General features: G+C 37.6%; 1 protein-coding gene across 1 annotated transcript; it reads left to right on the top strand.

Moving 5' to 3' along the window:
* Positions 1 to 12,285: 12,285 nt before the first annotated feature.
* On the top strand, positions 12,286 to 25,093 carry CIMAP1A (ciliary microtubule associated protein 1A). The gene is made up of 6 exons (XM_058182277.1): positions 12,286 to 12,446; positions 15,257 to 15,454; positions 16,502 to 16,603; positions 18,985 to 19,106; positions 22,585 to 22,722; positions 24,644 to 25,093. The coding sequence occupies exons 1-6, from the start codon at positions 12,338 to 12,340 to the stop codon at positions 24,719 to 24,721; spliced, it is 747 nt and encodes a 248-aa protein (XP_058038260.1). The 5' UTR covers positions 12,286 to 12,337; the 3' UTR covers positions 24,722 to 25,093.
* Positions 25,094 to 26,483: the final 1,390 nt, after the last annotated feature.

The following is a 26,483-nucleotide window of genomic DNA, read 5'->3' on the forward strand; positions in this document are numbered from 1 at the left end:
TACTCCGTTCTATCGGATTGACATGTAGGACCAAGAATAAAGACGTCTTCACTTGACATTGAATGACTTGAGTAATTGCTCATTCTAACCTAACGTTAGATAACTGAATCTAAATTGGGACAGGGCAAGCCCTTGAAAGGGATAGAGAGGATAGAAATGCACCATGGAGCATGCCTAAGATTATCTTATATATTTTTGATCTTTATTGTTAGACATGAAAGAGCAAGGTTCCTCTGGTTACGACCCACTAATGGGCTGGGGCCTATTCACAACCAGGCCATGTGAGCGAGAGACCATCACGTATGCATGTGCAGCTCAACTGGTCCACCACTCGTAGTCCAGTTCCCCTCCCCAGGCAAGCCTCAATTTTAGGAGACTGGTGTGATAGAAAATGCAACTGCTGATAAAGGGGCTTAGTTTTCAGTATAGCTGTGCATAGGATTGGCTGCTATTAATTTCTAGTTTCCTAATAAATTGCATCAGTCTTTTGATTACTTTGTCCCATAGTATATTTGCCTCAGCAAAGTTGCCCCTCTTCGACCCTCATTTTAAGGCACAAACCAGAGTTACAAATAAAAAACGTGTTTCATGCAACAAGTTACATTTTTATAGCATACAATTATGGGCTAACACAATGCATGAATTCTGCCATTTAGATTTAGAATGCTTCTGCAAAAACACCATTTGACAATTTTGAGGAAGAAAATACCAGCCAGTAGAGCAATATTTTGCAGTGTTATGACATATCACTAAATGGCAGGCAATTTGTTTTTAGAAATAAATATACTTATCAGCCTTTTTATTGTATAGAGAATATATGGTCATATCTCATGTTTATACATAGTAGGAACTTGTGGGTGTAAAATTGGATTTATGTATTTCGTTCCATTTTTTAATACCCAGGAGAAATATGTTAAGAAACTAAAAATAGTTTAAAAAAAATAATAATCCCACACTAGCAATTTAAAATTTCATTATATATTTTTTATTTTGCTTACTGTCTTAGACACTTCTTGGGCTATGCTTTATATAGCTTTCTAGTCCACAGTAAAGGTTGGTCCAAGAAATTGGAACTAAATTCATTGCTTCCATTCTGTTTATAAAATCCAACCGAATCTGTGGCTGAGTCATCAGGGTTGACAAGTTCCATCATTCTTAGAGTGCATATACTCAAAGATGAGGTGAAATTTACCCCTCATCTTTGAGGAATTGCCTTCTGAGATTCTGGCTAAAGAGACAGCTGGTTTTATTAGGAACCCGTCAACCATATAGGACTCCAACAGAAGAGTCCACTAACGGGGATGACTGGTGAATTGAATTGGATGGAGATTTAAAACCCATCCATGCAGTTCCCTAACCTTGGTGTTGAAATCTCTTTGATATGAAGGATACTTCCTCATGGCACAGCCTTCCTCTCATCCCCACCCCCAATTAAGGCCACCTAACTTCAGGTTTATCTGATCCAGAGTTAAAGTGAACCCCCTTATGTATGGCATTGATGCAGTTTTAACAGCAACTGTGGTGATAATTGGCAGCAGCAAAATCATCCCAAAGCAGGTTGAAGTATTTGTAGGGAGGGAAAGGCTGGGGAATAATATGTTTGCAGGGACCCTATTGTGAGGGTATTTTTTGTGGGGGTTGCTCTTTTAGTCTAGGCTGTTATGTCTTGTTTCATGGTTTTTAAACTTTAAATTAAACATTTAAGGATATTTAAACTGTTTAATTTAAACTTTAAATTAAAGATTTTTAAAACTGCCCATTCTACATAGGATGGTTTAAATGTCATTAAAAATGATAAAACCCAAACGTGAAAAGAATTGAGCTGAAGAAGAAACCCTAAATCGGATGTATTAACCTTACCTAGGGATTAGCAAAATTGCAATGAAAAGCCAAGTCTTATGTACCTTGCCCCAAGCCAGTAGATTTGAGATACACAAACTTTGGGGGATCCCCAATAGCAATACCTCACTTAAACAACTCCTTGAGATTCCATCCTATTATGTCCTGGGCTGGGTATAACTTTCCAGTTTTCTATTGGAGAAAGATGTGGGGGGATGTTGGAGTAGTTGGTCCAAAGCCTTGAGCCAGGTCTATATGCATGCTGTCTGGTGCAGCAGTGCAGATGCTCAGTCCATGATGGAGAAAATGCTGAGTCCATTAGTGATCGTGTTCCTTCAATCCACAAGAGCAATTTCAGAATTAAGTGTACCAATGGCAAGCATTTGTCACTCATTGGTAAATGAAACAAAAATGCAGAAATACTAGGCAATCAATTTAATAAATCAGGAAGTATTCAAGCCCAGTCAGTGTGAAGCAATAGCAGCACACACAGAGATTCCATAAACGAATTGAATAATTTCTGATTCACATTTCTAAAATGGATTATTTTTCAACTCCTGATGTTCGTAGTCAGCATCTTGCATGAGCTTGTTGCAAAAGCCAGAATTCTGCAAAAGGTTCAGCATGAAGCCAGCACTGCTTCCTGTAATAAAAGGAAGATTATGCAGGATATTGAAGGGAAAAGAAACAGGAAATTGACTGTAATCCCATATTTGGAAGCAAATATGACTAGGTTCTATAGGGCTTATGCCTTAAATAAATATTGGGGGGGGGGTGCGGGGTGAGAGGGTTAGGTTTTTTTTTTATTGTTCATTGCCTGCCCTAGAGCCTTTAGGAATAGATGACATACAAGTATAGCAAGTACATAAGTAACTAAGCAAATGATTTGTATGTAAATCATAAAATCTACATTTGTCTACTCCAAAATAAACCTGTTGACTTGATTTACCTAGCCTGATCTCAGAATTTAAGCAGTGTCAGTCTTGGTTAGTATTTGGATGGGGGAAACTACTGGGGAATTCCAAAGGCATTGGCTAGATTGATAAATTCTAAAATGCAACGATAGCCAGTCACTTCTGTAGCACTGCCAAGGAAACTGAGCATATGCTATAATTAGCGCAGTGCAACAACATCTATGGTGCTGGAGAAAACTCCTGAGAGTCCCTTGGACTGCAAGGCGATCTAGAGGAGATCAACCCTGCCTGCTCTTTAGAAGGCCAGGTCCTGAAGATGAAACTCAAATACTTTGGCCACCTAATGAAGGACTCACTGGAGGAGAGCCTAATGCTGGGAATGATTGAGGGGCAAAAGAAGAAGGGGACGACAGAATGGGGTGGCTGGATGGAGTCACTGAAACAGTCAGAGTGAGATTAAATGGACTCCAGGAATGGTAGAGGACAGGAATGGTAGAGGACTGGAGGAACGTTGTTCATGGGGTCGCAATGGGTCACACACAACAACAACATCTTAACTATGTAATTATATATCTAATGAAAGCTTTGAGGTATCTGACACAACATTGTTACTTCCAGAGAAGATGGAAAAGGAGTTGGAGGTAAAAAAAGAAAATACAATGGATAATTTTATGGTGCTGGATAAATTTCATATATAATTCAATTAATTAATATTACTTTGCTTAGGAAAAAAGGTATAGAAATTCTGCATCTTTGTAGAGGGTCTAGTTCAAAAAAAGTGCAATTACCAGCAGTTCACGTAGAGCTGCTTTTTCCTGCAGTGAATAAGCATCAGCAAACTCTTTTATCTTCTTTAGAGTCTTTGTTTCCAAATATGTTGGATTATAAAGCTGCAGCTCTTGAAGCAGATCAGCCTGTGATCCTTCATGCAGTAAAAATAAGAACTTTTCAACTGAGCTGCACAGGTTATAAACTAAGAGAGAAAAGAAAATGAAAAGGAGATTAGAAGAAATAGGCATTTTTTTTTTTTTAAAAAGGTGTGTTTTTTTCTTGGAATTACTGTTCTCAAAGGTAATGCAATTTGGAAGGTAGTATTAAAGTTTGGTTATTATTCAATTGTTGATTTTATCATTGTCATAAATTGCTTAGAATTGATCAGATTAGATAGAAGCTGTCATGAACGATGAACAAATGAAATTACTCAAAAAAATGGAAGAGTTTGTCTTCCTCTTGTTGATATCAGAGTGCGTGCTATTAGCTACATTTGCAAACCTTCAGTTGACATGAGAATGCAAAATGGTACCTTTACTGCAAAGTGAATATGAAGAAGGAACTTTCAGAAATTATGTTTTCTGTATGGAATATTGGTAGACTTATTTATAATATTAATTAAAATTTCTGATTGGAGACCTTGGTGCTCTCTGAGCTTGGTTATTTGCATGTAGACATTTTATTAACTACATTATGTTGAGATTCTAGAAAGAGTGCAGAAAAGAGCAACAAAGATGATGAGAGGACTGGAGACTAAAACATAAAGAATGGTTGCTGGAATTGGGTATGTCCAGTGGTGGGATTCAGCCAGTTCCCACCACTTCGGGAGAACCGGTTGTTAACTCTCTGAGCAGTTTGGTGAACTGGCTGTTGGAAGAAATCATTAGGGCAGAGAACCGGTTGTTAAATTATTTGAGTCTCACCACTGGGTATGTCTAGTTTAATGACAAGGACTTGCACGATAGCAGTGTTCCAATATCTCAGGGGCTGCCACAAAGAAGAGGGAGTCAAGCTATTCTCCAAAGCACCTGAAGGCAGGACAAGAAGCAATGGATGGAAAGTAATCAAGGAGAAAAGCAACCTAGAACTAAGGAGAAATTTCCTGACAGTTAGAACAATTAATTAGTGGAACAACTTGCCTCCAGAAGTTGTGAATGCTCCAACACTGGAGGTTTTTAAGAAAAGATTGGACAACCATTTGTCTGAAATTGTATAGGGTTTCCTGCCTGAGCAGAGGGTTGGACTAGAAGACTTCCAAGGTCCCTTCCAACTCTGTTATTCCAATTCTAGTTCTGATTTCTTTAAAACATAGTGCACGGATGATATTACATAGTTGGTCAATGAATAATTGCAAACAATAAAGCAGAGCGAGCACCAAGGACTCCATAGTTCAACCCTGAGCTACCTATATTTCCTTCTAGAACCTTCTGGACTATTTTCTGGCCTATGTAGAATCCGCTTTCATTTTATATAGTCATGTATTTAAAACCCCTACTTTGAAGACTATGGATTTTACCAGTAGTGGGTTTCAAAACACGTTGCTACTGGCTTGCTTGTGGGCGTCCTTGCGTGCATGCGCAGAAGCATCCAGGGAGGTGGGCAGAGCCTCCCACTGCCACCGCTACCAGTTCGCCCGATCCAGGGCAAACCAGTAGCAACCCACCACTGGATTTTATACAATAAATAACACAAGCCAGCATAAAAGCCTAGCATTCCAGGAAGGCCGCTTCTCACTCTCCCACCCACGTTTTTTAATTACCACATCCCCCTCAAGACAGAAGGTAACTCAAAACTCCAGAATATTGACAGGAGGACTATTTACATTTATCCTACCATCTTTTTTTCTCTCCAAATATACGTCTTTGTATGATTCTTGGGAACCCAATTATTCTTCCAAATCATAGGAAATAACGAGCATGCATTGCATAGTGAATCTCATTCTCCAAACCTTTAGCAGCTTATAAACAGCTGACTCTTATTATTTTGGTTGATATTTCTGCGGGACAGTTTATACATTTTCTTCAACAGCACAAGCTGAACAGTAAAGCTGAACAGTAAAGCTGAACCCGACTATGATAGATCCACTTGTTTACATAAACGCAGAATCCTGAAACCATAAAACCATCAGCTGCAATTATGGTTGCCTTTTTTTCATCTTACCTCTAGTGAGAGGAACAGATACCTCAGAAGAGATGTTGCCTGCCTTGAGCATTAGTTTGAAATGTCCTGGTTTAGAAGGCCACTTCTGGAGTTTCTATTGTATCTCATTTATCAATGAAGGTGATATATTGAATTATTTTACATTTGGTTTTTCAGTGTAGTGAGCCAGTGATTTTAATAATGCTTACCAGAGTAACAGCTACATTCCAGGGTGAGGAGCAGAAGGACCAGTGACAGCTTCATAGTAGAGGAAGAAAATCAGGATGTGCTATACTGCAAGTAAGGTATCTATCTCTATATATAGAAAGGAAAAAGAAAGGGTTGCTCCACCCATAATGTGACACACTGCTATGCTACAGTATAGATAGACAGTCAGTAGAGTTAGTACAAAATCAGACTTGGTTCATTAATTTAGAAAGAAGCAGTCTAGGCTGATCCTTCCATGTGCCTTTTTTAAGGAAATAAAGACATCAATAATACTTAAAGCTATATGCATTATTAATCAATTTTAGGTATACATAAGGCTAGGTCCAGTTTAGTTTAGTACTTAGAAATTATTACTAACCATAATATATTGAATATTTAATGCCATGTTTCCTGATTGTTTATTTGTACCCTATGACTGTCATTAAGTGTTGTACCTTAGGATTTTAGACCATTCCGATACAAAGTCAAGGTCTTTTTGAAGGGTAGCTGTATTATTGGTGGTGTTAAATAGTTTGACATCGTCAGCAAAGGGAACACAATTATTTGAGATATGGTCATAAAAAACATTTATGTATAGTATGAAGAGTGTTGGTCCAAGAATGCTGCCTTGGGGAACGCCACTCTTGACAGGAACAGGATTTGATAGAGCATTGCCAATTTTGACCACTTGTTGTCTGTTAGACAGACAATTAAATTAAATTAAATCTATTAAAGATCTGGACATTTCTCCATCCAACACTCTGTGGGTCAAATGGGTTGGTAAATCATACTTCAGGCAATTATGTTTCCATGAATACCTTTCTCCAAACCATCGTAAAGTTAAAACTTTCATTATTTTTTTGATATTGAAGTCAACATGGAAAAGAATAAAGTTCTTTGAGTAAATTTAGGAAATATTTTGTATTAGATATATTTTTGAAGGAGAGGGGAATTGAGAGTGTGACTAAGTGTGGTGTGACTAGAGATTATAATTTAGGAATTATTTTAGATTATGATTGTTAGTTTTGATACCCTGCATTTTGTTCTGGGAAGTCGGGGTGGGGGGTGGGGGGTAAGGGGGAGGGGAATTGGGGGGGGTTTGGTAGAGATGGAGTGATGGTTAATGTATAGGGTTTATTGAAGATGTATAAATATAATTAATGCAGGGTCGGGTCTGCCCAGTTACCATTTTAGAACGGTGGGGAGGGAGAAAAGAGGAGAGAGTAGGAGGTAGGAAAGAGGAGAAGAGGAAGGAAGAGGGGTAGAAGAGGGAGAAGGAAGGTGTAGGGTGGAGGGAGGAGAGGATGTAGATAAGAGAAGGAGAGGAAGGTCTGGAAAGTAGAAGAAGGTAGAAGAGGGAAGAGTGTTAAAAAGGGGGGTGGTGACTGGGCAAGCCCGACTAATTGTATATAACTGTACATTGGATGAACTATTTGATATGATTGTAAGAATAAAACTTAAAAAAAAAAAAAAAAAGAATAAAGTTCTCTCAGTTTTAATCCAACCTGGGTGAGCAAATACAATTTACAGCAGTTCATTTAGTGACCGTTCAAAGTTACAATGGCACTGAAACAAGGTTTTTCACACAACCATTGCAGCATCCCTGTGGTCACGTGATCAAAACTCAGATGATTGGCAACTAACTCATATTTATGATGGTTGCAGTGCCCTGTGGTCATGGGAGCACCTTTTGCAGTATTCTGACAAACAAAGTCAGCGAGGAAGCCAGATTCATTTAACAACTGCGTTTACCAACTTAACAACTGCAGTAATTCACTTAACAATGGTGGCAGGAAAGGTTGGAAAATGAGGCAAAACTTAACAAATGTCTCATTTAGCAACAGAAATGTTGGGCTCAATTGTGGTCACAATTGTGGTCAATTGTGGTAACTAGGATATGTAAGTTCCCTTTCTTCTCTGTTGCCTAAGACAAAGTATTAGGAAATATGCAGACTTGGTTTCTCCCAATAGCTATGTGTAGGAATCAATGTTCCCTCTAATTTTTCACGAGTCTGAGCAAGCACACTAACTCCCTGAGCGGTCCCTTGGACCACTGTGAGCAACATCAGACGTGCGGGTCATGCCAGCATCGCATCCATTCAAGTCACATGATTTATTAAATCCATTCATTTATTTTATTTATTAATTATTATTATTATTATTTATTATTATTCATTTATTAAATCCATCCATTCAAGTCACATGATTTATTAAAAGAATCAAACAGATTCAGCTAGCTAAAACTTTTAGCTAGATTCGGCTAGCTAAAAGTTTTAGCTAGCCGAATCTGTGCTGGGCAGCTAATCAACACCTGTCAAATTACGTTGATTAGCTGCGCAGCACAGATTCAGCTAGCTAAAACTTTTAGCTAGATTCGGCTAGCTAAAAGTTTTAGCTAGCCGAATCTGTGCTGGGCAGCTAATCAACATAATTTGACAGGCATTGATTAGCTGCGCAGCACAGATTTTCTGTGCGCGGAGACCGTGTTAGCAGTGCGCATTTGCGCACGCGCGCAGCTTAGAGGGAACAGTGGTAGGAATGCAAGAGTAACCTAAGATTATTTTACACGACAGGCGGCAGTAGAAAGTGTGAGACTGTGTCTTTAGATACTTATATGTATGCATCAGATTCAGTAGATTAGACACAATTGAAGATATACAAAATATGTGTATCTTTTTCTTGCATTTATTTAATAAGATACAGGTTTGCATTGTTACAATTTTGGTAACCCTAGTCTGGGTTAAGAAAAGAGAATTCTTCTGTTTTGATCAAAATGTACATTTCCATTCATACAATAAATAAAAATGCAAGTGAGTTTCATTTTTGTGAGAAACATAAATTTATTAATATTTTATTTGCTTTTGGGGGAAGATCATCTTACGGGATAACATTATCTGTTTCAGTATATGTAATTTTGTATGGAAAGTATTGCTTACATGGTGCTTTGTTCCAGGGATGAAATCCAGCAGGTTCTGACAGGTTCTGGAGAACTGGTAGGAGAAATTTTGAGTGGTTTGGAGAACCGCCAAATACCATCTCTGGCTGGCCCCAGAGTGGGGTGGGAATGGAGATTTTGCAATATCCTTCCCCCAGGAGTGGGGGGGGGGGAATGGGGATTTTGCAGTATCCTTCCCCTGGAGTGGAGTGGAAATGGAGATTTTCCAGTATCCTTCCCCAGCCATGCCTACCAAGCCATGCCCACAGAACCAGTAGTAAAAAGAATTGAATTTCACCACTGCTTTGTTCTGTGTTATACTTGACTAATGATCACCACATTCCCAAAACTATTAGACTATAATCCATATGGGAACCCCATGAATCTAAGAGATTAAACATAATATTACCTGCATATTAAATACAGTTTTATGATGACTGTTTTCCTCTAGGCTTCTGAAAATCTCTAGATAAAGAATATCAGCTTTAACTGAAATAAACATGATGATTATTCAGAAGGAGAATGTTGTATGTCTTATTTATTCCATAGGGAAGCTATTCCCTAAATCCTATAGTCATCTTTTGGCAGAAATTAAAAGAAGTGACTGTGACTTCATCTAAAATAGCATTTTAGATATCCAAAGAAGTACGGAGTCCATCCTTTTTTAAGTCTGGAATTGCAGGCCATCATACTGATATAAATGCTATAAATTTTGTGAACCTAGCCCTCTGAGCTTCAAAGTAGTTTGTATGAATTTATCAATTTCTTCCCACCATCCTTTCCTCAATATGTAGTCATGTTGTTTTTTTTTTAAAAAATCAAATGGGCAAATGTACTTATTCAGAAGTGATACCAAATGAAAAAGTTGTAGCTTTAGCTGTCAAAAGACATTACGCAACTTTCCTTTCTTAATGGATTTTCTCTAGGAGACAGAGAAAGAAATGATAAGGAAACACAGAAATAATCTAGATGAAAAACAATATACTTAGACTCCAAGCAATTTTATTTATTAGTGTGAATTATTGCCATGTATTTTCAGAATGTGTTGGTCTAACAGATTTTCACCTCCAAGGCAAATAGTATTGGAAGAAATTTGCCTAAGAAAATATAGGGGTGTGTGTGTGTGGGGGGGGGAAGATCAGTGCCTCTCTTCCAATGCAGCACTGACCACCCAAGCCGTTCTTTTATAATATAGAAAACTACATTAGGAGACCTAATCATGGATCTCTCACCTATATAGATTGACCCTAATTCCTGACACACAGTCCAGACTTTCCTATTTGTTCTTTGGGTTCTAGAACACTAAGTATACTATGAAAGGCAATTGTTTGTTTCTATGACACTTTCATGAAGATTCTTCTTATGTCCTCATGGAGGGGAGGGCAAATCCTTGCAAATAGAGATGGGTCCTGACTGGCCAGCATTCCATCTTCTCTCTGACCCATCCATAGCCTGTTGAACAGAAGTAAGGAAAGATAAGACAAGAAGGTTACTCATATACGTCCAATATCCCAAGGCGAAAGGTGAATTAGCGTTCAGTTGTTTAAGAAAATCTTTATATTCCTCATTTCTCTCCCATTCCTTTTTATGGTGTAATTAGTTTCTATGAGTCCTTAGAAATGAATGCCAACTGGAAGCTTGATATGGGTTAGAAGGAACTGCAGAATACATCAATTTAAATAATGGACCAAATAAATTACCATATGAACATAGGGAGGCAGATTTCAAAATAGCTTTAATAATGTCTTCTGATTAATCACATATCAGGCTTCTTTTTTTAATCCCTTAATTAAGTTTAGGTTTAAGCTCCCTTTTCTTTCTAATAAAAGAAGGGCAGCTCAAACTCTTCTTTGCATTGTCCTCTTGATCTTTGGTTATCTTCTGTAATTACACCTCTCTCTGTGCCCCTTAAACTGATAAATCAATGCAGCCAATTGATCGGCTTAAGAAAAGCTGCACACATCTTTTAATTGTTAACATTCAGATCCTTTATTTGGAAGCAAGTCTTGTATAATTTTGTCAACCTATTTATGTATATATGTATGTAGGATGTGTATATGTATATTATGTATGTGTTTGGGTAGATATATACTTTCTCTTGAGAGCAGGCAACAGAATTTCATTTTTAATGTGAGCTAGTATGCTCACAGTAAAAAAAATGACAAAGTTATTATCTTGCCTATCATATTTCTAGGTTAAAGGCCTTTTGTTAGGAGCCAGCTTATGATCCATTTACTTAGTTTGATCATGCACCTCAGTGCTGAGGCTCTTAATTATATTCTTTGTAACAAATGTATTACTAGTTTTAATTTATTATGCCCAATTCATATTTAGGACCAAACTGATCTGTCCTTGTAAAATTGTTTGCCAATTTAACAATTGAAATAGGTTAGAAATCTGTTGAGTTTGTTAAAATATTCTATAATAGCCTGAACCTTTTGATGTTTGAGTTGAGAGACTCTGTACTTCAAAAGATGTCAAGCTAATCCAGAAAGTCTTAGCAAACAGACATCCATCTGATGAAGTGAGGGGTACTTCATGAAAACTTATGCTTTTTAATAAAATATGTTAGTCTGAAAAGATGCTATTGGACTCCTGATTTCTGGCTACCACAGACCTGAACACATCATTCCTATTACAATGTCTGCCAGTCCTATGAAATATCACCAAACAACATTCTGAAAAAATATATTAGGTGTGTAATCTTAAATACTTGTATAGGTGAGTTCAATCCAGAAAAAAATCAATATACATTCTTCAGGAGAAAGTGTTTAGGAGTCAGCATTTTGTGGCAAATTTATGTTTGCCCACTATTGGAAGACTTGAAAAATCATTTTGGTGACAGATTGTAATGGAGAAATCTATCCACAATATGGAATTGCTAAAGGTCAACAGTGACTTGATGATATACAATCACTCACTTACTCAAAATACTTTTCCCAAAAGTCTACCATGACTCTTTCCAATATAATTGCTGCTTCCTATGCCTTCTCTGCTTTTAGGGGAGGCCTGGTGATATTTTTACACTATGTGTAGATGAAAGAGGTGAAAACAGAAGAAGAAAGGGAGTACCGGTAGTCCTCAACGTATGACCAGATGTTAAGCTAATAACATGATTGTTAACTGAATCTGGCTTCCCCATTGATTTTGCTTGTCAGAAGGTCGCAAAAAGTGATCATGTGACCCTGTGGCACTGCAACTATCATAAGTATATGCCAATTGCCAACTGTCTGAATTTTGATCACTTCATCATGGGGATGCCACAATGATCAGTGTGAAAAAGGGTCAGAAGTCACATAAGTCACATTTTTCAGTGCTGTTGTAACTTTAAATAGCCACTAAACAAATTGTGGGAAGTCAAGGACTACCTTAAAGTAGGGAATAAAGACCAAATAAGCGCTTGAATGCCAATAAAGCAGAGAAAATGTAGCAAAGCTGTATGAAATATAAAAGGAAATATCCAGGTTGTGTTTTAAAATGTTTGTGCTTTGTTCATTTCTTCATTTCTCAGGTTTTGGAATAAATATCCACCATGAGCCAAGGAGGTTGGATAGGAACATGGAGGCCTCATCGTCCAAGAGGCCCAATCATGGCCCAGTATACCAGTCCTGGCCCCAAGTACTCCATACAAGGAGCAACAGGTAAATAAATAGAAGTAAAAATCAGTCAGGACTTTAAAATATAGTCAGTGTTTTGTTATATATTTATTTATCATTGCCATTTATAGCAAACCCCCACCCCAAAATGTCTTGGATAGCAATGTGAAGCATCCAATAATAACAATTATAGAACTTTTAAAGTAAACTAGTAGATTTTTTAAAAAAAGAATTCAACATGAAAAAACATCACAACATACCCACGTGCATTCTCTTTTGGAAATAATTTTCTGTAATGATTTTCTGCACATTTCAACAGTGTGATCCCTACCAGTTAGTGCTTGATGTGTCACTATGCTATTGCTTGATGGTGATATTTTATTTAATGTTTTATACTTGTTATTTTTATGGCTTTTTAAAACTGTAATACTGATTTTGGTGTTTTCCCCCCTGATTCAAGTAGAATTTAATTCCAGGGTTTGGAGATCTCCTGAAAAATCATCCTCTGAAACTCCAGGTCTTGACATTATGTCAGGAACATCATAACTCTTAAAATCGAAATCAGCCACCTCCACTTAATATCGACCAAAAGTGATGAGATTGCAACACCGAGAATCCTCAGTCAACACAAAATATTTGGCAAAAGAAAAACTTTTGAATTGGAAGCACTTAATCTTGGTTCCAGATTGGTGATGCTGTTGAGGGTAGATCTGCACATCCAAGTTGTGCCAGCATAAATCCAGACTACTGTTTCTCAAGGGCAACCATAGATGAGGCCATCCTTTCCCTGCCCTCCTAACCTTAGCCATCAGGAAGATAACCTCAGCCATCTTGTGGGGCACATCGACATTTTTTAACTTGTATCAGTACTGTCCATGCTGCCCTGTTTATCTGTTGTGCTTCATTTCATATTGCATTCTAATTGGCCATGAGGTGCTATAGGTCACTTGCTTTCCGCAATCGTCTTCCTCTGTGCTGCTTAGCTGCCTCCCCATTTCTGAACTGCTCTTCACAGATGAATCCAATATCCCCATTTATCTCGTTACTGGACTATGAAACTCAAGAATCTTTTTTTCCTATTATGTTCACCAATGGAACAGTAAAAGCACGGGGCGGTGGTGAAATCCAAATTTTTTTACTACCAGTTCTGTGGGCATGGCAGGGTGCAAAATCTCCATTCCCATCTCACTCTGGGGCCAACCAGAGGTGGTATTTGCCGGTTCTCTGAACTACTCACAATTTCTGCTACTGGTTCTCCAGAACCTGTCAGAACCTGCTGGATTTCACTCCTGGAACTGGGGATTATTAAATAAAGATAAGATAAATTGACAAGAGTTTTGCCAGTTTCCCCTTCTAGCCCAGGTGACATGAAGAATGGTAAAACAATGGTGTTTTCTCTTTAGGTCTCTTTTTTTTCTGCTTTATAACCAAACCATCAATAGAAGCCCTTGATGGGAAGTTGTCCATCAATGGCAATTACATGTCCTCAAAGAAACATTCATGCAAAGAGAAAAGGTTTGCTCCTGCTTTCCCAGCATTGGTGGGAAGGATAAAAAAAATAGAGGATTGTACCACTTCAGGGCTACGGAAAGCATGGTCCAGAAGGAATACCAAAGACCTCATTCTAGCCAAAATTGAAGTGAGGCTGAAATCGGGAAGTTACTTTATTAAGCCATTTTTATTTTCAGCTGGTTTATACCCAGAAATCAAACAACTTTTCGAACATCATTTGGGAAAAGCGTTAGCAAAAATAATGTCTTGGTAAGGCCACACTTGGAATAATGCATCCAGTTTTGATCACCTCGATGTAAAAAAGATGTTGAGACTCTAGAAAGAGTACAGAAAAGAGCAACAAAGATGATTAGGGGACTGGAAGCTAAAATATATAAAAATGTTTGCTGGAATTGGGTGTGTCTAGTTTAATGAAAAGAAGGACTAGGGGTGATACGATAGGAGTGTTCCAATATCTAAGGATCTGCCACAAAGAAGAGGGGGTCAAAGCACCTGAAGGCAGGACCAGACACAATGGATGGAAACTAATCAAAGAGAGAAGCTACCTAGAACTAAGAAGAAATTTCTGACAGAACAATTGATCAGTGGAATGGCTTGCCTCCAGAAGTTGTGGGTGCTCCAACACTGAAAGTTTTTAAGAAGAGATTGGACAACCATTTATCTGAAATAGTATAGGCTTCCTGCCTGAGCAGGAAGTTGAACTAGAAGACCTCCAAGCTCCCAACTGTGTTATTCTATTAATATCTAGACTAGGTTTCTTGGCTTTGCACCCTACAGATGTATTTCAATCACAATTCCTGGCCAGAAGGAAATTTTGGGTGTTGCAGTGTTAGTACATCCCGACAGTTGCTAAATTGGGAAAAAATTAGTTTTTCAGAACAGAATCCTAGGTTTGCCTCTCATTTCTGTATTGAATTATAGGATATCGGAAGACAGGGATCACAAAGGTTGTATTAGTTGTCATCTGAAGAGAAGATGCTAAGATGATACAACTTAATGCGAAATTTCTGATGACTAAGTCAGGAATCTGATTACCGGTATATCTTTTCTAACAAATTTATTATTAAAAGGCATAAGCTTTCATGAACTGCAGCACATAAAGCATTTGATGAAGCTCACAAGACTTATGTTTTTAAATAAAATTTCTTAGTTAGAAAAGGTGTTATCAAACTCCTCATTTTTTGCTAGTATAGCCTAACATATCCCTCGTCTAAGGGTTTCTCTGACTCTGCTTGGGATCTCCTTGCAAAGGGAAGATATTTTATTTTAGGGGGGTCACAATACTATAATACAATATATACAATACTATAAAGTTGACATGATGCAACTCTTTTTCCCCCCAGGTTATGTATCGCACATTCCCACCAAAAGGAAAGCGCCTGCCTACAGTATGTATGGTGCAAAGCCCCCATCTAGCAAGGACAATGTTCCTGGTCCTTACTTTGTGCAGGGTACTGTGACTAATAGAGGGAAGAAGACTGGTCCCTCTTATTCATTAAGTGGGCGAACTGAAACAAAAGTGGAGACTACCCCTGGTCCTGGTGAGTAAGAGACTTCTATCCCAAGTATGTAAATCAAGTGGATTGCCTCTTCTAAAAGCTCTGATTTTGAAAGATTCTGTATGGTTATATAGAAGCAAAAACCTGTCATCACCTGTACAAGAAAAGAATTGATGTTATCCTACGCAGTTTCATCATGCAGAACTGTTTTCAGTTAACAAGAAGGCTTTGTTAAAAAATAGATCTTGGTGCTTGAAGAACTTACTTCAACCTTCAGACAATAGTCACCTTTAGATCAGATGTGGGCAGTACTCAAATCAATCAATCAATCAATCAATCAATCAATCAATCAATCAATCAAATAAATAAGCAAGCTAGTATACCTAGATTATAAGAATGGGCATGAACAGCCTATTTGTTCAAAATGTGAATGTTCAGGTGGATAAATTAATCATGTTGACTAGATAAGATAACTTTTTTATGTACACACACATACCTTTTTCTCTAGCTTATTACTTTAACTGTTTTTTCTCCTTTGTATTACTTCTAAAATTCTAACCCTGTTCCTCTTTGCAAGTAGAATAAATGGTGCAAAGATTATATTTTATCCTGTAACTAACTTGGCTCATGGTGGCCACAGAAGAGGTTCATGTCCTAGCAACAATACAGAAGTGGTTTACCATTGCTTCTTCCAGAATGGTTTATTTTTCAGTATCCCAGTTTGGCTTACAGCTCTGGGATTTCTTAATGCCTTAAGCACAATTCCCAAAGCCATTCCAAAAATGGCCACTATATTTTTAAGGGGGGGGGGAGACCCTCAATAATTAATCATATCTGAATTATTTACTTTATTTTCCAGAAATTTGAAGTTAAATCAAATTAATCTTTATTTTTTGCTCCATTCCCACCCCTCAATTTTGTGAGCCAACCCTATCTACTTTTTTAAAGTGTGGTCTCTGATCTAACCTCAAAAAGAAAGAACAATACCTCATCCTGAATAAAATTGCTCAGTCCTTGTTTAAGGCATACAAGGTACAATGAAGATTAAGTTTAAATCTAGTTTTCAGCAATGTTGTCTGTTTTTCCTAGCCTGTTACTCACCTGATAAGGCAAAGAAGGTTATCTATAAAGCTTCCCCCATGCATTCCATGGGATATCGAACTCATGGAGGAAAGGTGGATAGCACACCAGGTAAGTCCGATTCCTTCTGTTGGTTTTTTTTTTTTCCCCTGTAACATTCTTTATTGAAAGAGTTTTAAAAAACAAAAACATTTTCCCCCTTTTTCCCCCCTCCCTCCCAAAAAAACCCCCTCCCCCCCCCGGCTTCCCGGGTCAATCACAAGGTATTGTTATACATAAACCAAACATAGAATAAAATTTTCCCTTCCAATCCAAATAACCACATCCAAAGCTTTTCATCTCCCAACCCCCTCCCCATTACATAAAATAACTTTCTAATTATTCAAAGGCAATCTGATATTTCTTAATCTGATATCTGTTTTGTAGATAATCAATCCATTTTTTCCATTCAATTAAATATCTTTCCTGCGTGTTGTCTTTTAAAAACGCTGAGATTTTAGCCATCTCAGCCAAATTAATAACTTTCAGTATCCATTCTTCTATTGTAGGTATCTCTTCTTTCTTCCAGTATTGTCCAATCAACAGTCTTGCTGCTGTTATTAAATTCAGAATCAATTTAGTCTCAATCCCTGTACAATCCGTTATAATTCCCAAAAGGAAAAATTGTGGCAGGAACTTTATCTTCTTCTTCAGTACATTTTGAATAATCCACCAAATTCTTATCCAAAAGACCTTAATTTTCTTGCAAGTCCACCAAATATGAAAATATGTAGCGTCATCACAATCACACCTCCAACATTTCGCTTGGATATTAGGATACATACATGATAATTTTTGGGGATCTAAGTGCCATCTATAAAACATCTTATAAAAATTTTCCTTTAATTCTGTGCTTGTGTAAACTTAACATTTCTAACCCAAATTTTCTCCCATGTTTCCAACATTATTGGTTCCTGAATATTCTGTGCCCATTTTATCATACAATCCTTTACCAAATCCTTTTCGAATCTATTTCAAGCAACACATTATACAATCTCTTTATATGCTCCTGGGTCTGATTTCTAATTTGCTTTATTAAATTTTCCTCCCTTTGCATTATACCAATTTTTTGATCTTCTTTCCATCTAGCACTTATTTGCCCATATTGAAACCAAGTATAATTCCTCCCTTCTTCATTTAATACCTGTAATGATTTTAATTGCAATCTACCTCCTTCAGCATACAAAAGTTCTTTATAAGTAATCATTTCCTGTTTCTGTTCTATATTTATATTCTCTATTGCATGTCTAGGGCTCGCCCATATAGGAATCTTGTAATCTAATTTATAGGAATATTTTTCCAGACCATAAAGAGCACTTCTCAACACATGATTCTTAAAAGCCCTATCCACTTTTTTTTCATAAAATAAATACGCATGCCATCCATATAACAAGTCATAACCTTCTATATTCAAAATTCTTTCCTCTGTTAAGTTAAACCAGTCACTTATTACTGAAAGGGCTACTGCTTCATAATATAGTTTAAAGTTAGGCATTCTTAAACCACCTCTTTCCCGTGAGTCCTGTATTATTTTCATTTTAACCCTCGCCTTTTTACCCTGCCATATAAATTTGTTAATCCCAATCTGCCAATCTTCCAAATTTTTATCCTTTTTAATTATTGGTATCATCTGGAACAGAAACAAAAATCTAGGTAACCTTCTGTTGGTTGTTTGACTTTGCTATTGTTTGAAGGAATCATAGCCAGATCCTGTTAATTCACAATTCAGAGCAATATCGTCTAATAAACTGGGATGCAGCTCAGTTCCATGCAGGTTTCCTTGGAGAAAAGCCCAACTGAATTTGATTATGTGTAATTGAACCAAAGATCATAGAATTGTGATTCTTTCCACTACAAAAGATTTTTTTTCTCATTGAGGTAAGCTTCAGTTGTGCCTATCTCTGTTGCACTATGTCTATCCACAATTTATTGGACCAATTGTGCAGCTAGAATATAACTTGGTGGGAAATTGATTTAAACAAGAACAAGAACAAGAAAAATGGGCATAGCAGGGGAAGAGCCCTTAATACCTCTTCAAACAATAAAATTCAGAAATTGCCTTTGGATATGAAAGTATTCAAAAATCATTTCTGATGTCTTACAGTAGTTTGACATTCAAAGAAAAATACTCAACTATTCTCATGAACAACCTTCCATAGTCTGGGTAATTTGTAGGATCAATTTTCAGAATTCCCAATCAGCAATGCCACAAGAAAGTTTCTTCACTGAAAATTCTGGAAACTGAACTCCTGGAACATTCATTCATTCATTCATTCATTCATTCATTTTGTTAATCATATATAAGAAAGTGCCAGAAAGTGGAAAGCTGTTATTTCCAAATCCTAGTCTAGACAAATCCAAATTGCACTTTGAAAATAAATGATTACCAATCTCTTTCTCCAGGATTGCCAGAATTCTCACTCTTCATTTTGATAATATTCACATTTTTCCAGGTCCTAACAATTATATGATTCCAGAGGTCCTTGGACCACACTCAGTGGCTACCTCAGGCAGCCCTTCCTATTCTATGACAGGAAAGAATAAGCTTGGACGTTTTGATGAAGACCTTCACAAGGTAATCTGTGGACTCATTTCTTATTTTGTTGTATCAAACTTTGTAACTTCATTACCACAATGAACAATCTGGAAACACATCTGGCTTTTAAACCCGACATTTGTGGTCTTCTGTTACTTACAATTGGGCAACATAATGGTTACACTGCTGAGTTGCACTTATTTCTTCCCATTGTCTCTATCTTGATGGAGTCAAAGCTCCATCCAGATGACTAATAGAGGAGTGATAAAAAGCAGCAATGGTGTCATGCAATGAAGATCATCAGTATGGTGGCAAGATACCAGAGAGCCTTGCTTCTTGAGAGAAGAAGAAAAATCCTAGGATCTTGGGTCAGTGAGGGAGTTTCCAAGATTAATGTGTCCAACTCTTTTCACAGTGTTTCCCCTGAAACTGAGGCAGAATGAAAGCTTTAAGACAGGGCTATCAAACTCCTGGCCCGTGGGCCGGATGTGTCATGTGCTGGCCATGCCCATGCCCGGTTTAGCAAAGGGGAAAAAAGTCCTGATACATCACGTGACGCAGCTGTGATGACGTGAATTTGACACCCCTGCCTTAGGATATCACTGATTTCAGTTTATATATGGGAAAGGGATCCATAATGCAAACCCTAAAACAACCTTTCTCCAAGCTGGAGATGGGGCAAGGGGAGAACTGCCTGTAGTTTGCATCCTTCACCCAGATATTATAGCTTTTCCTCTCCTCCCAAGAACTTGAAATACAGCCTGAAAATAGTATCCATACTGCCAAAAGTAAAGATAATCTGAACTGATCTAGCTATACAAGATTTATTTTAATATTCAATATTTGGTACTTTAATTATATGCATATTGGTGGTGGTTTGTGTAATTCACAGCTTTTTTTATTTTTTTTCTGTGGGCATGTGTATGTATACCTTTGAGTCAATCTTGACACCTGGCTACTGCTTAGACAAGTCCTTGTGCAGTTTCATTGACTGGCTTGCCTGTTTCCTAGGGCTGAGAAAAAGTTACTGTCCCGAAGTTACCCAAGTTGCTTTATGCCTCAAGTGGGACTGGAATTAATGGTCTCTTGGTTTCTAGCCTGGTGCCATAACCATTATACCAAACTGGCTCAATCCTATTTTTATTTGTACTTTATTCATTAAATCATTAATATGAAAATGGGGGGGGGGGTTGTACCGGTGAACATATTTGGAATTCTGATACTTTTGGAAAAGCAGCTGCTGGGTGAAAGTTTTGCCCAGTTACAAAATGGCTGACCTATGGACATGATTTGCTAGATTGCTACTAGCTACCCCATCTGCTACTCCTTATAGGATACTTTCCACTGCATCTTCTTATCTTTTTCTATGGTGGGGAGGATGGTAAGATTTCTAAGCCGAATTCTGGACTGCAGCTGCCCAGCATTTTAATCATTTAAGAAAATGTTTGGGAGGATCCACTTGAAGACATCTGGGAGTAATATATAGCTTGAGTCTTTTGATGAACAATCCACAACTGATTAAATTTGTACAATGCTCTAAGTCATAACTCATGATTAACACATATAGCTAAGCTCTGCAGGCAAGAACTTTATCTCTCAACTTCCTTCTTGAAGAATTCAGAATACAGTATTGTTCTACTCCATATATCTTGGCTATGCCCATGAATATTTGGCCAGCATAATCTCTCACGGGAACTGACTATTAGTTATTCACAAAAACTTGTTTGCTTGAGGGGGATCAGTGTGGCTTCTCTGGTTATAATGGGGAGAAAGACAATCTTTCTCTGAAATTGGAGGAAAGCACAACAGTTGTATGTTATAGAATCATTTTTCAGTTTCCTTGGTTTACTTGTGTGGGATGTATTCTGTGTGGGATTTGGGATTCTATTTTTGTATCAGAGCCTCAAGGGTGGGGTGTTAAAGGTAAAGCATTCCAAAGAGCAGAAATCCGACCTGAGCAATGTGTAGTGAAACAGATTTTATAACTATAAGGGAAAAAAAGATTTACTTACAGGAAATACATGGTAGGGATAGGCAAAGCCTAGTACCTACATCCTACAAGGGAGAGTACCAAATAAGTGCTCTGTGCTTGGGTGTCTAGGAAGAAAGGCAGAAGGAAGCAACCTGAGATTAGCAATATCATAAACAAAGAACAGGCAGAGGAATAGAAAATAGAGAAGAAAGAGTGCACAATTTTAGTTCTCTATCTACATTCCACTGTTCCCTGGTAGTCAAGTGTTAACAACTACTTTATAATGCCTTGGTAAGGCCACACTTGGAATACTGCATCCAATTGATGTAAAAAAGATGTTGAGACTCTAGAAAGAGTGCATAAAAGAGCAACAAAGATGATTAGGGGACTGGAAGCTAAAATATATAAAAATGTTTGCTGGAATTGGGTGTGTCTAGTTTAATGAAAAGAAGGACTAGGGATGATATGATAGGAGTGTTCCAATATCTCAGGGATTGCCACAAAGAAGAGGGAGTCAAGCTAGTCTCCAAAGCTTCTGAAGGCAGGACAAGAAACAATGGAAGGAAATTAATCAAGGACAGAAGCAACCTAGAACTAAGGAGAAATTTCCTTAGAACAATTAATTGGTGGAACAACTTGCCTCCAGAAGTTGTAAATGCTCCAATACTGGAAGTTTTTAAGAAGAGATTGGACAACCATTTGGAGCGTCTCCTGTCTGTGCAGGTAGTTGGTCTAAAAGACCTCCAAGGTCCCTTCCAACTCTGTCATTCTGTTAGTCAATAGATCATGAATTGCTGAAAAGTGAGTGACAGTGCATTTACATGGGCAATACCAACATGAGTCACCTAGAAGACTAGGATACTTAATTTCAAATAATTCTTATTTGGGCCAAAATAATATTTTCTTGGGCTATTTAGCCCTTCAGTTATGCTTTGAGGCAGATGGGTACACACACAGAGCATCTATCTCCAGCTCCTTAAAGTAGTGTTGTCAGCATCTTTTTTGCCCTGGTCTCTGTTTTTCTCTCGTACCCACACACTCTTCCATCCTATCCTAACAGAACATAAAACCTGTCTCCTAGCAATGAACAAAGACTCTACGGCTACTCTTTAGGTTATAGTGGCAATTGGGACCAAGATTGCACTTGCTAAGTGATGTGGCCATAAAGAGCAATTTCATGGATTGCATCACTTAGCCACAGCAAATCCAGACAGTCCTAGTTGCGTTCAGATGTGTGGATTGTTAAGCAGGATAACTATGAGTGCATGGAGGCTGACAGAAGACTTCTTTGTCTATAGTCTGCAGCTATCTGGAATTTTCCCCAATATTATCAGATTGTTAGAGAAGTTGTATGCAATCAAAGAAGGCTACATAAGAATATTATTTAAATTAATAAAAAGTAGAAGGAACAAAATAATTCCTGACTATGCACATAACTATGATCCCTGAAATCTGTAATGAGCTGCCCAGTTTTTATAGAAGATGATTTATGAGCTATCTAAGTTCCTTTTCATCTTGGGGCACTGTGTGGTTTTTCTTTTCTAGACCCCAGGTCCAGCAGCATATCACAAGCCCAGTGTAGAGATCTACAAAAAGAGTGCACCAAAATATACCATGGCAGGCCGACTCAAAGATCAGAAGACTGACAAAATGCCTGGACCTGCAGAGTATGAACTGGGAAAGGTGAGAAAATTATATTTTTTCCCAAAAAAGAAAAAGAAAAATGCCTACCCACCTGAAAAAAATGTTACTTAATTTTCATAAGGTTATGACATTTACATATGGAGGGAAGAATGATGTATTTATTCTTATACAATAGAAGAGCAAGGAGAATGTTTTCCTACAGACTTTGTTTTTAAGAATATGATCGTTTCCTTTACCCTGCAACATTCATATAATCCATTCTCATATTCCAGAAACTTGTTACATTAGGAATGAAACTGGGCATTCATTCTTCCTAATTTTTATCTTGCACCAGAAGAAACACCCGCTTTCTTAAACTACAGTTGACTGTGATATTCAGAGTTCCAACTGTAATGTAAGCTCTTCCCACAAATTAAGATAAATCTGTAGCTTTTAGCTCTAATCTAAGAAAAGCGCTGAAAAGCTTCCTCTGGTCACCCACCCCTTGTCCCATGCTGTCAACAAGTCTGATTGTCTAAAGAAGGGCCATCTTATCCAAGCTGCAAAAAATAGACCAGTGTTTCTCAACCTTGACAACTCCAAGATAGGTGGACTTCAATGCCTAGAATTAGGTGTTGAAATCCAGCTATCTTATAGTTGCCCAAGTTGAGAAATGCTGATTTAAACCAGGGGTCTCCAACCTTGGCAACTTTAAGCCTGTCGGACTTCAACTCCCAGAACTCCCCAGCCAGCAAAGCTGGCTAGGGAATTCTGGGAGTTGAAGTCTGCCAGGCTTAAAGTTGCCAAGTTTGGAGACTCCTGATCTAGACCATAAGATGATAGAAGGGTTTTGTAAAGCCTAGAGTTTTATGATCCAGACATGATAGCTTAAGTCCAGGCCTGAAGAGAAGTTATAGAGGAAAAATGGTATTGAAGGAAGAAGGAAGCAAAGAATAGAAGAACTGACATTACAAGGATTGATCTCCCCTTCTTTTCTACTGGCCTTTGACTAGCGCATGCGCTGGAACTGGACTCCCTGGAGGCTCCGACAGCTTCAACTCTCTTCTTCTACTAGCTTTTGAAGGGATGCAGGGAGAAAAAATAGGCATCTCCCACATGACATTACTTTTCAAATTATATCCATGGAATCTGAAATGGAGAACCTAAGGTTCCATGAGACCTAAGGGGGTTTCATGGGAGGCTAAGGATAAAGAAAAAAGCCCTTTACTCAAATACAGCTTATTTTCTATCATTACAATGCTCTGGTTTCTGTTCAGATAGTATATCATCAGATATGTGCCTTTTAATCAGAGGTTCTGAGTTTTTTTTTTAAAAAAAGGCAACTAAAAGTTTCTGCAGCCTGAAAAAGTCTGTAGTCTGCTTTACTATAATATACCTCCCGGGATTCCATTATCAAAACTTCAGAAGACCTCTAGATGGCAGCAAAGAGATACAGCCTAGGCATAAAAGGATACTTTTACCTGGCTAAGTGGAGGAAAGTATCTTCTGGGGCAAGAAATTGAGGGACACAGGTGGCTGAAGGCGAGAAGAGACTCTCATGAGGCTCAAGCCTACAGCTGCCGTATCAGCAGGAAAGTAGCGGCTGTGTGTCCTTTTCTTGGCTGTACTCAGCAGTTGAAAGTGAGGGAAGGGTGGCTGGATGGAGTCACTGAAGCAGTAGGCATGAGCTTAAATGGACTCCAGAGGATGGTAGAGGACAGGAAGGCCTGGAGGAACGTTGTCCATGGTTAGTTGCGATAGGTCGGACACGACTTCGCAACTAACAACAACCCTTGGGGACCCCATCTGCTAAATGGGCCTTGGTGTCTACCTCTACTATGTTTGCTATTATAAACTATATTTTTCTTATTTGAAGAAAATGAATGCTATTAAAATGTACTAATTTTACAGTACGAAAATGTACCAATAACCAGAAGACATGTCAATTTTACCTTACCTGTTTTCATCTTCCTGTCTCTAGGTATCTTGTGCTCCTGTAATCAGTTTTGGAATCAGACATTCCGATTATACAACCCCTGTGATTGTGGACGTTTACTGACTTTGTCCTCTGTGCAGAAATCACATTGGTTTTTCAACTTGTTTTTGTATCATGTTGCTCACGTTTCAAGCTACCTATTTTTAAAGCTTCAAAACCAACTAACAACTGTTTCACCATGTTTTATAACCACCTGTCTGGAAGGACTATCACAAATATTCAGTAACCAGTTATCGTTTTGAGACTGATGTTCTAATCTCTCTGACAAAAAGAATGTGCCACAGCCATCTCTTGTGATGAAGAGAGCCCATTGCAAATTTTGCCCTGCTGAATATATGCCTATATTCTTGACACTAATATAGAGACCATGGTGTCATTTTCCAGAAATTGGAATTAGAAATATTTTATATTATATATTTTTTTCTAAAAACCTACTTGGATTCCTGCTTCAGAACTATTTCACAGAACTTGCTATTCTTGCAGTAAGTCACATAAAAATATTTTGTATATCACTTTACTATCTTCGTTTAGAATAAATAAATTGGAAAGTCAGTGTTTACTTTGTCCTTTTTTTCAATGAAAATTAATTCTCCTTTTATGGTACACAATATGGAAAATAGAAGGCATGGTCAGCTGGGGAAGTCTGGGAGTTGAAAGTCCACTCATTTTAAAATGGCCAACATTGAGAAAAACTGACCTAATGAATGCTCTGGAAAATTGGGAATGTTGTCAAATGATTAAACTTACTTTATTTTCAAATTTAAATTTGAATGTTACTATTTTAATTGTGAGATAAACTGCAATTTAGGTTCACCCACAAAAGAATATTCACTTGCTTCAAGTGAAAAGTACATGTACATCAATTACAGGAAGATCCAAAATGGATCAGCACTGGATATTTTGTTCCTTCTATTCTTCCCCTCCCCCACCCACTATGGAACCACATATGGTGGCAAACTGTATTTTGGACTGTATTGATGAACCGGGTATGAAATAAAAATCTTGTTTTGTACATCTAAAGTTCTTTTCAGTAGACAAATACACAATTGCCTTGTTACAGGTAGTCCTCAACTTATAACCTTTCATTTAGTGACCATTCAAAGTTACAATGGCACTGAAAGAGTGACTTATGGCTGTTTTTCACACATACAATTCTTGCAACATCCCCATGGTCACGTGATCAAAATTTGGATGTTTGGCAACACACATGTATTTATGACAATTGCACTGCCCCAGGGTCATGTGATCAGTTTTTGTAATCTTTTAACAAGCAAAGTCAATAGTGAAGCCAGATTCACTTTATAACCATGTTACTAACTTAATAACTGCAGTGATTCACTTAACAACTGTGGAAAGAAAGATTATAAAATGGGGCAAAACTCACTTAACAATTGTCTCGCTTAGCAATAGAAATTTTGTGCTCAACTGTTGTCATAAGTCGAGCAGTACCTGTAATTGTACATACTATCTTGGCTTAAATGTTGCTAATGCTTTAATAATAAACATCAGAAGGAAAATATTGTTGTTGCTAGCGAGATAAGAATCAGTAAGCAATCATTACTTGTCAAAACACCGCTAGAACTACAATGAAATCCTATGCACGTTACTCAAAAATAAATCTTGTTGAATTAAATAAAATACAATTTAGAAAAATATGTATAAAACTGAATTTTTAATCTAGAATCAGTACATCAAATTAAAAAAGAACCTTACGGTTGATTTGGACAAAGTTTAAAAAATGAAGATACATTAACTTACTACATGGTTAGTACAACTCAAAACTGGCAAATCAATTAAAGGATTGATTAGAATGGAAAGGGAAAAA

This window comes from Ahaetulla prasina, chromosome 1, assembly GCF_028640845.1.
Source record: "Ahaetulla prasina isolate Xishuangbanna chromosome 1, ASM2864084v1, whole genome shotgun sequence".
Taxonomy (NCBI): domain Eukaryota; kingdom Metazoa; phylum Chordata; class Lepidosauria; order Squamata; family Colubridae; genus Ahaetulla; species Ahaetulla prasina.